This window comes from Prionailurus bengalensis, chromosome B2, assembly GCF_016509475.1.
Source record: "Prionailurus bengalensis isolate Pbe53 chromosome B2, Fcat_Pben_1.1_paternal_pri, whole genome shotgun sequence".
Classification (NCBI taxonomy): Eukaryota; Metazoa; Chordata; class Mammalia; order Carnivora; family Felidae; genus Prionailurus; species Prionailurus bengalensis.
This window is the reverse complement of record NC_057349.1, coordinates 89,615,718-89,626,071: the sequence shown is the minus strand read 5'-3', so window position 1 is coordinate 89,626,071 and position 10,354 is coordinate 89,615,718. Positions and strand designations below refer to the sequence as shown.

The following is a 10,354-nucleotide window of genomic DNA, read 5'->3' as shown; positions in this document are numbered from 1 at the left end:
AACTGTTTTTATGTCTTGAAAACAAGAGTTATAGGACTAAGTAGTGAGCTAGGAAATGAAAGAAGGAAACAAAACTTTTACACCTGATAAAACTTTTTTGTTTTAAATCTGGGCAGCCTTTCTCACTTCTCCTGAGGACTCACACAGTCTGTTTTCAGGAAAGTTTTCCAATATTTCTCTATAAGGGTGGATTTTGTTTCAAACAATAATTGCTTCAAAAGGCAAGACTCTGATACTATGAAGGCAGTGAGAAGCCCTGGATGTCTAGAGCCCAAGCCGAATAGGCAGCTGTGTGGGTTTGCTTCCAGTTCTGTTGTCAGGACCATCACTGAACCTCATGGGGCAAGCCCATGGTCATCCTCTGTGGGGAGGAAAGAAGTGAAAATAGCAGTAGCATAAGGATTTGGCAGAGAATAGGCTCTCAATAAATGGTAGTATCATTGTCACCATATATGCATGCTACTTCACACATATTTTTTATTTCTCTTTGGGTTTTCTTTTACAAAGCAAAACATCTTCTGGTTAGCAGACACCAAAAACCTGTAATCCCCAGAATAAGTTTTCTCATAGAAAAAATCTTTTTGCTGACCCAGCCCCCATAAAAGTCAGATGTCCTCCCCACCTCACCCCCATGCCTCTTGCTCTGATGGATTACAAAAAGTCTCTGCCAGCCATCCAGTGACATCTGCCATGTTCCCAACTGGGAGACAGCTGTGTGGGAACTGCTGCCGTACTCAGGATTCAGAAAATAAAGGTCATTTTTAACTGAGTTAAAATCATCAGGATCATATCCAGATCTTTTGGTGCCCTACAAGAATCTTCCCACCAACCTCTGGGAAGAGTACTAGAGACCTGGGCTCTTTGGGTACCTGCCCTTAGTTGAGGAGATGGCTCATCCTCCACTTCTACATAACGTCAGTGAAATGCTCCCCTGAGTACGGGGTTGGGGAGTGGCATAGGAAGGGGAGAGGGTGCTTTCCAATTTTAGCCCGCAGAAATATATTCTTTACGATAGTCTTCCATTCACTAGTATTAATTTTTTATACCCATAAATGAAGTCATTGTTTCTAACTTTGTACTTCTCATTATGGGCCTCCCAGTGAACTTGAAGTGTATATTTTCTCTTCAGTAAAATGGGACACACATCAACAGCACGAGATTATTGGAAAGAGTACATGGAGAAAAGAAAACTACACAGACGAGTAGATCAGCACCTCCAATAATATCAATCCTCTTTTAGCATTTGTTAAATGAAAACTAAAGTGTATGAATCATAAAAAGCACAGAGCAATTTTCCTTTGTTTGCTTCCCAAGGAAACCCCTGTCAAAATGGTACATAGCAAGAAACAGTGATTCTACAGTTCCATAATTCTTTTTGATGAGGAATATGCATTTTTTCTTGAAACTCATTAGCTTCTTTCCTAAACATGAAAACTCTTAGCATAATTAACATGATTTCAGAAAACAGTTACTTTGCCCGCTATCTGGGAGCATGTGAAGTACACATATTGGAAATAGTATATTTCCCTATTACAACACTACTTAACATTTACCTTATGAATAGTCAAAGTCTTCAAGTGTCCTGTGATTCATTTTATTATGGAGTCTTCTTGAAAATTGTTTTCGAATTAAACTCTTTCTTTAAAGGATCTCCTGAAATCGCTAAGTGAAGAAACTGTCATGTGTATCTTTATTTTTATTAAAGATTGCACAAACTGGAACCAAGACCAAAATACTGAATCCACTGTACATCATTCATTGTAAAACAACATACATCACATCTGTACTCTACCAAATAAGACATTTTCTTTAAAATTATATATTGCGTGCTTTTAGATTCATGCTTTAGATATTTTACATTTGTCATTACTCTTTTATAAATAATTGCAACTTGACCAATTTGCACACCTGCTACCACTATATAGTCAATGCGGGAAGGCATAGTCTTTGACACGAGAACAGATGAAATGGAAATATTTGGATAGATGGATGGATGTCACGTCTACCGAACTTTGACTACTGTTTCGCCTATTTAGTGAAATGCTAATGTACACACACACACACACACACACACACACACACACACAACATCGTTTCAAAAGGCACAATTTCCTCCACATTAAAGAACAATTTAAAAATACATGGCAGTTAAAATCGACGCCCTCAAGGGCGCTGTGAAGTTCACATTAATGTGATCCTAAACCTTGAGAGCAGACCTCCTGGGTGGTTCATGGGAGAGACTACCCGCGGAGTCCAAGGGTCCACAGGGACCCGACTCGCTCCGGCTACGCAAAAAGCCAGATTTCTTTGAGCCACTTCTAAACCTTAGCTCTGAATTTCACTTATAGGACCTGGGACCTCTCACTGTTCCAAATCTGGCGCCCAACCAAAATAAAAACGGTTTTGTCAACCGGTTCACTCTCCAGGAGCTCCTCTCTTCTCCCAAAAGAAAACCACTCTCCCCTCCCCAACTTCTTATCTCCGTTCCCGCCTCCCAAATCCACCCTTTCCCGAGAAGACTCGTTATGAGTCGCGCTCGCCGCCGCCTCCAGCCTCAGGGTCGCTCTGGTCGTCCGTGAAGCAGACGTCCACATCGCTGTCGTTGTCGCTCTTGGGCTCCCCAGGCTCCGGCGGGTAGTCAGGCTCCGCGCCGGGGCCATCGCCCGCCTTGGCGAGCAGGTTTTGGCCGGGGTGGCGGGACTTGACGTGGCGCTCCAGGTCCCGGCGGCGCACCAGCACCTTGCCGCAGAACTCGCAGCGGTAGGGCGTGTTGCCCTCGGCGTGCAGCCGGATGTGCTTGTTCAGATTGCTGGGGTCGCCGAAGGGCCGCAGGCACACTTTGCACTTGAGCGGCTTGTAGCCGGTGTGCGTCCGCATGTGAATCTTGAGCCCGTACTTGCGCGAGTACAACTTGCCGCAGTAGAGACACAGGTGGCCGGTCTTGGACTTGCCGGCGCCGCCACCTACGCTGCCGCCACCCCCAGCGCCTCCCGCCGCCACGACGGCGGGTGGCAGCGTCCCCGCGTCCAGGCGGCCTCGGCTTTTCCCGGCTGCCATCTCGGACAGCTGCTGCGTGTGCATAGCGATCTCTCGGTCGATGCTAGCCAGGGAGCCGAGCTCCGCAGGGCTTAGAGCGGCAGCTGCCGCTGCTGCTGCCGCCGCCGCAGGCCCGCTGAAGTAGGAGATGGACTCCGGATACTTGAGCAGCCCGCCGAAGTGCAGTTTGAGCGGGTAATAAGCGGCGGCGGCCGGTGAGCCGTAGAGTAGCTCCCCGTTGTAGACGGTAAAAGCCGGCATGACGGCAGGTAGGTGGCTGCACTCGCCACCCGGGTAGGCTTTGAGCCCGCCCGCGTCGAGGGCCGGCAGCGCGCAGCGCTCGACGGGCAGCCCGGTCGCAGAGGGCAACTGGGCGAAACGCGCTCCCGGCAGCGCAGGCGCCGCTGGCTGGGCTCGCTCCACATGCTTGAAGGCTGACGCCTCTTCCGGGGCCCCGGGGAGCAGAGGGAAGCTGCGCAGGCCCCCCGAGCAGGGTAGGCCAGGCGGCGGCGGCGGCGGGTCCCCCGAGAGCAGGCACTTGGAATGGTGATGGTGGTGGTGCGCATGGTGGTGATGGTGGTGGCCGGCGCCGCCCGCCGCGGGGTTCTCCCCGCTTACCGGGCGTCCGCCCGCCCGGCCCCCGCCCAGCAACCTGCCTAAGGCCAAGCCGGACCCAGGTTTGCCGCCGCCCTCCTCCCGGTAGGGGTCGCCATGCGCGGCCGCGGCCGCCCTGGCCAAGCCGGCAGGCTTGAAAGCCGAGCGCACTCCGGGGTAGAAGGCCAGGCCACCGCCCCCAGCTGGGGAGCCGCCTACGATGCCGAGGAAGTGGCCGTGTCCCCGGGAGGCCCCGCTCATGTCTAGGGCGCGGTCCGGCTGCTCCTTGCTCTTCTTGGACTGCCCCCACTTGGCCGCGGGTGGCGACGTGGCCGAGGGCGCAGAGGAGGCCTCGCGCTTGATACTCTCCCGCGCTCCGCAGGCCTGGAGAGGCGGCGGGGCCTGCGAGTGGGGCCGCAGAGTGCCAGCCGGGGCGGCCGCGGCAAAGTCGGGCGCTGGGGGTTTCGGAGAGAAGGGAAGGCCATCTGCGGCCGGGGCAGCGCCTTGGCGAGCAGCGTGCTCGTGGTGCAGGTAGGTTCGGCCCCCGCCGCTGCTGAGCACGCAGTGGAAACGTAGGTGGGCCTTAAGGCTGTTGGGGTATCTAAACGTCCTCCAGCAGTACCAGCAAATGTAGCGCTCCTCCCCTGAGCGAGAAAGAGTGGGAAAGCGACCCTGTGAGAGGCGAACAAGCGAAAGAGAAAGAAAGCGCACCCAAGGCAAAGCCCAGATTTATGACCAGAGGTATGAGCAAGAGTGTTCTTGGGGCCCAGAGAGTGAGTTAGCTCGGCGGCCCCACTGTAGCAAGGACTCCGAGAAGCCCCAAATGGCCAACTTTGTCACCATCTCCATCCTCTGGGATTACTCAGAGGCCAAAGGGGTGACCTGGGCCTTTCCAACGAAGACTTCCTCCGGGCCATCCGAGCAAATCTTCCTTGGGAGGGCAGCGCTCAGGCAGGCTGGCCGGGGGAAGAAACGAGCAGAGAGAGCAGCTGTTGCTTTAAATCAAGTGTTGAGGCTGTGCTGTGCCCGGGCCCATCTGTTGGCGTTTGCAGAATAGGTGGCGTATGTCAAGGAGTTTGGATAAACTGAACAAAGACCAATCTAATGGTCGTGAGCGCCTCATTACCAGGCGAGACAATATCTTGTATGTATGGGCCATATGTAATCATTCCTTTTCATACAACAATGCCTTTTATGTCCATTACCCACCCTTCCCACTGCCTCCCAGCCTTAAACATTTTGCCTGAGGTTTTCCTGGAGCGTGACCAACTGAAGGACCACATAGGGACTATAATCTGCTATTCTTCAAAATTATTTGTATCTTTATTTCCTCTTTAACCCCATTTAATTTGATGAGAAAAAAAGAAAACGCCCTATGTCCTTATAGTCTAAAAATTGAAGGATGATGTCGTATTATGTTCTCAGTTGTTCCACCTGGTAATTAATTAACTCCTAGAAAGCTGCACCAGTCCAGGCCTAATAATAAAGTCCTTGGAAAAGATAGTTTAGTTTTTATGAAATGAATATATAGATAGATATGATATAGATCCTCAGCTTTTAGTAAGCATACAATTCTCTAGGAGGAACTATATACATGTTTTTGCTGTCAAGCCTTTTCTTGTGCTTAATATTATTAACATTAGTTGTTTTTAATTTGGCCAAGGTCTGGGAACACAATCGAGGGACACAGGTATGAAACAGATTGTGATCACATGGTGGAAGTTAATTTTCACTTTAAAACGGTCTTGTTATATCTGGACAGAAAACAGCGATCTTGCAGTTGGGTTTCTTTTTTTGGTGTTATGGTTGCTTGATAATACTGAAGAATGTCTGTGAGAAAGAAGTTAGTTGAGCCACAAGGAAGTACCCAAAATTTGTCTTATTAAATTCAATGGAAAAATTAAATTCCCTCCCCCTTGCACACAAGCAGCTCAAACTTCTAAAGCATTACTACAAAAACAACTGAAAAAAGTCCTATATCTTCTTCCCTTCATGTGTTTTATTTTCAGCTTTGCATAAAGCAAGTAGTCCCTCTAGATAACTAAAATGCAAGGGTCAGTTCATTCCAGCTGACATCAAGGTAGGGCAGAAAGCAGAGTGGGGGGCGAGGATGACTTCTGAGAGCCTACCCTAATTGTTCATGGAAAACTTAAATAAAATCATTTCAGTATTTCTGTTAACTTGTATTGAACATCCCTGTAAAATAAATCTGGCAAAAAAGAAGAGACTTCCTGGGTTCTCTTGCTGGGTATGCTGATTTAACATCTTAAATAACCTCCCTTCTCCTAAGTTCAGAACCTCCCTCTCTACCCCTTTTTAAAGAAGGAATTTTCAAAGGCTGCCCTGGAATGACTCTAGTCAATCAAAAAGCCAAGTAAGCTTCCTTCCTAAAACAAAGGGTCCATATTTTCCTTAAAATTACTATGGAATTGAAACCCACTGGAGTTACTCAATGTTGGAAGAATAGCAGCCTTCCCTACTTATTTCTTCATCTTTTCAAGAGTTAAGCAAATTCTCTGTTTCCTTATGTTCCTTTTTCAATTTATTCTAACCAACTGACATGTTCTCCAGACTCTGAAATCCAAGTCATGCCAAAAGTGTCAAACACACTTCATGAGTGACTTTGCCTCCTCATCTTGGTGTAACCCTGAGGTTGCCAAGATTTCAAGTATATCAAAGGTGGGGAAGTCAGGGTTCAGAATAGCCCATGCATTCCCAAAAGGAAAATGGTGTTTATTCTGACATCTGTTCATAAGCTTAATTGGCTGAAATGAAAACACGAGGGCCACCACTCAAACAGGTTGCTTTTGTATGATTTGAGAGTGCCTAAGGAGGGGTGTTCTGTGTAGAAATGTCTGGCCCCTAAAGGTCAGCAGCTGTTGGAATTGTCCTGTAGTGGCAGATTACAGTTCTCCACTACAGATCTTTTATCATGCTTCTCTTTTAGTGGGAGAAGTTGACAAAAGAATTTAATATAATGTAGTATAAGGAACAAGCTACTTTAGGATAATCTTTTATGAATACTGTACACACAAGTCTACCCACAAGACAGTGATACTTTGAAGTGAAGTGATTCATCATTCTAAATAAACTTCATTCTGTCTTATTCATGAATTGTTTCTTAATTCTCACATTTGTATTAATTTCTTTAACCCTATTTCTAGACGGATGAGATTTGAGCAGGCAATTTGGGAGGACAGCATGTTAAAATATTTCACAACATTCATTATATTGAGTTTAAATATAACTGTGTCTTTAGGAGAAATTACAAACCTTAACAATTGACAAGGAAAAAAGAAAGTCATGGAAGCTTTGTGAATTAAAAGGGAGGTCTCAAGATCTGAACTCTTGTAGCACCACCCAGATTTTTTTTTCACAGACAGTGTTCTTCAGTGTTCTAGGGGAGGTTTGAAAATGTTCTTCTCTTTAGTTACTGCCCCTTATTTGCATAAATCCACTCTTGGCTTTGGAAGGGATCAAATAAATCTAAGAAGAAACTGGGATACAACCCAGATTCAATTTAAGTAGGGAGGGGGAAATGAATAAATACCATTTAAATGGAAGGGCTTCAGTACCTGCCAACAGACCAGCTGTAAGTACCGTAATGCTTCTAAAATCCCGTGGAAATACTGTTCTTCAAACCAGTGAAGAGAAGCCCTTCCACCTTCTAAAAACATTCCAGGTTTGAGTTATGCTTTTTGGAGCTCATGATGTGATCAATAATATGTTAAGGTTTCTTTATGGATTCCTAATTGAGTAAATAATTGTCTCTGGGTATGCAATAGGAAAGGATAGCCCCCATGTTCATAAAGTATTTTTTCGGTGTCGTCGCGAGACAGATTATTGTCGCTATTATCATTTACTGTTGATTGTAAGGTGGTAGTGGTGACGTCGTCTCTCTGCTCACACAGACAGGGAGCATGAATTCAGTTTTACATAGGTCGAGAGAAAGGCCCTGGGGTCGCGTCCAAAGAACGGAGAAGGGCTGGACTGTCACCCACCCGCGCTGGCCCGGAGGCCCTCTCGGGCTCGGTACCTTTCTCGTCGTGCGTCGGAGTTGCAATTGTGGGGATGTCGAACCACTGAGCCAAGGAGTTGGAATACCACACGGTCAGCTCCTCCCCTGGCTGGACGTCTCGAAGAGCTCGATAGAAGATCTGGGACACAAGGAACGGGACAGCTTGCTGTCATTTCCTGGGTAATCGGTCTAAAAGCAACTAAAAGGAAAGGTTCAAGTCCCCGCTCTGACTCTGTGTGACCCTGAAAAAAACTATTGGACCTCTCTGAACCTCACTTCCCTCATTCTTTAAACGGGGAAAATAATAGTGTATGCCTTAGAGGGTTGTTGAGACGTTTAAATGAGACCTCCAGCTAAAGCGCTTTGTTCTTAATATTGATAGCCACCTCAGTAACGGTTAGGTAGGTAGAATTGGCAGTGGTGGGGGAAGCCCACAGTACCTGTCCTCCGGGTAAGTCTGCAATAGCTTCGAGAGTCTGTTCCTGGGGGTTCCTGGCTGCCCGGATTAACCCTATCCATTCCAGAGGGGAGCCCCCCGACTCGTCCACCAGCTCCCCTCTCACCATGCGCACCTGCAACACAAGCAGTGGTCGTTCTTCCTCGCGCCACGGCCAGGCCCACAATCCAGAGGGAAAGTTTATCCAACACCCCACCCGACTCTGAAAAATGGTTGCGTTCGCTTTGGCCAGACCTCTGTGGGCTGCTGGGAGGAAGGTAATTCCTAGGACCCTTGCTTAAGGAAGGGAGGAAGACAGGAGGCTGGCTACTATAACAGTCCCCTCTCTCGTCCCACCTTGGCAACACCAAGAGCGAAAGCACCCTCCGTGAGAGGCTGGGGGGTGGTCTTGTACCAAGATGTCCCGCACCCCCGCCCCCGCTCAGTTCCTATTCTTGCGGTTCTGAGAGCGGTCGTTAATATAAAAGAGACGTCAGCCCCAGAACCCAGAGTTTCCTTCACCTCCCTCTCGTGCCTCCCCAGGCTCACTACACAGCACCAAGATGCGGAGGTGCCTAGGAGTCCGGCAGCGAAAGTGTGTGAACGAACAACGCCCCCGCAGCATGGCCGGCTATTTAAAAGCAATTAAAGCGCGTGTAAAGAAGACTTTAGACCGCGGGGAAGAGGGTGATCGCGTAGGGAGTCACATGCGGGTCCCGCTGGCCCTGCGCGGGAGCAATTTCTTACAAGAAAGCTCAAGGCAGCGACTAGGCAAAGCTAAGGTCCTCCCCCCCCCCCTCCCCCGCCACCCCCCACCGGACTCCTGCCTTCTTTTCCCGGTAGCTGTTGGAGAACCTTTGCCGGCTGGGACGCCTCAGGGCGGAAGGGAGCCTTTAAAACCCGACTCTGCTCGGAGGTCTATACGAAGTTCGGAGAGTTAGAACTGGCGGGTCGGCCCCGACGCCTCCCAGTTGCGAGCCTGGACTCTCAAAGCCTGGCTGCAGATGCGCGGACCCGGTGCCCCAGGCGGGTGGGCACTCCTCGCCCTCAGTCGGGGCCCCAGGCGGAGCCACTACCTGGATCGCTCGCTCTCCATCTACCCCAAACCCCCAGAAGACATCCGCTGGGGTGAGGATGGGGGTGCATCCTAAGAACTGACAGTTTCCCAAAGATTGTTTTTTTCGGAGCACATGAGATTAAATTATTTTAAGGCGAATTTAAGCCTTAAATTAGCGCGTTGAAGGGAAGAAGGTAAGAAAAGTCTTCAACGCCCTGCGCGCTGTGTAACAGAGAAAGGGCGCATTTGCGGGGAGACCCGGCTCCCCCCTCAACACACACACACTCCTCTCCGAACGAGACTCGGGAGCTTCAGGGAAACCGCGGATTCTGAGTGGTCCCCTCACGTAAACAGCCCCATGCACCCCGCCCCGGCGCTGTCCCCTCTCAGCCACGTCCTTTCCCCACAGTTCGGCCCACGTCCAGCTCTCAGTTAATGCGACTTGCGAGGAGTTACTGGAGTCCCCGGGCCACCTGGCAGCATTGGCAGGTAACGACTCAATCGCCCCTTTCCTCCGCTTGCCCTATCTACCCCTGCCAGGGCCAGGGCAAAGGGAGGCGAATGGCTGGAGGCGGAGGTCGGAATGGCTAATACCTTTTTCTTGGGCCCGGGTTCCCTGCGGTCTGACAGGTACTTGCCCAGCTTGAAGGTTCCAGGCACGGGCCCCAGGCGCAGGCCGGCCGGGATGCAGCAGTCGGCGCTCACGCTGGTGGCCGGAGCGCGGGCTGTTCCGTGCATTGCTGCCGCCGCCGCCGCCAGGCAGGCGCGTGGGCGCGCTGGGTGCAGCACAGGGCTCGGGTGACAGAGCCCGAGCGGCGCTCGAGCCAGAGAGCCGCACCCCGACGTGCGTCCTCCGCCCGCGCAGTGACGCGGGCGGGCATGCACTGCGCCTTTTCAATCAGGGCGGGCGCCTTTTGGCACCGCGAGCGCAAGGGCGCGGAGTTTGGTGAGAGAGTTGCTCTGCGCAGCAGCTGCAGAGTCCCACCCGAGAGGGTCACATGGAGTAGTTCCCTCAGCCCTCTGCATAATCGAGGCCTCTGAATGGCTGGCGCACAATGGTCCAGGCGACCTTCCCATTCCTAAAAATCCAATTTGTCAAGGGCGAAGAAAAGGCGCTGGTGAATCAAAGGTCCGGCGGGACCATTAATCCTCAGCATGGGGTATTGTCCTCGAGACAGTTACGATATTTTAAGTGACAAATCCACTGTATAAT

At 50.2% G+C, this 10,354-nt stretch overlaps 1 protein-coding gene across 2 annotated transcripts; it reads right to left on the bottom strand.

Annotated features, from left to right (window-relative positions):
• Window positions 1–1,667: 1,667 nt before the first annotated feature.
• PRDM13 (PR/SET domain 13) lies at window positions 1,668–10,034 on the bottom strand. 2 transcript variants are annotated; one of them, XM_043592004.1, is made up of 4 exons: window positions 9,736–10,034; window positions 8,089–8,220; window positions 7,667–7,787; window positions 1,668–4,274 (listed from the first exon to the last, which is right to left on the bottom strand). In XM_043592004.1, exons 1-4 carry the CDS (start codon window positions 9,877–9,879, stop codon window positions 2,524–2,526), a joined length of 2,148 nt encoding a protein of 715 aa, XP_043447939.1. In that variant the 5' UTR covers window positions 9,880–10,034; the 3' UTR covers window positions 1,668–2,523. The 2 variants fall into 2 exon arrangements, with proteins under 2 accessions (XP_043447939.1, XP_043447940.1); XM_043592005.1 differs by having other exon boundaries at window positions 9,780–9,888.
• Between the last annotated feature and the right edge of the window lie 320 nt (window positions 10,035–10,354).

Excerpts from the sequence above, each read along its gene's own strand:
- PRDM13 (XM_043592004.1), bottom strand. The coding sequence starts at position 9,879 with ATGCACGGAACAGCCCGCGCTCCGGCCACCAGCGTGAGCGCCGACTGC. Across the intron at positions 8,221-9,735 it reads AACCCGGGCCCAAGAAAAAG|GTGCGCATGGTGAGAGGGGA; the intron begins GTATTAGCCATT and ends CTTGTGTTGCAG. Across the intron at positions 4,275-7,666 it reads TCCGACGCACGACGAGAAAG|GGGAGGAGCGCTACATTTGC; the intron begins GTACCGAGCCCG and ends TTTCTCGCTCAG.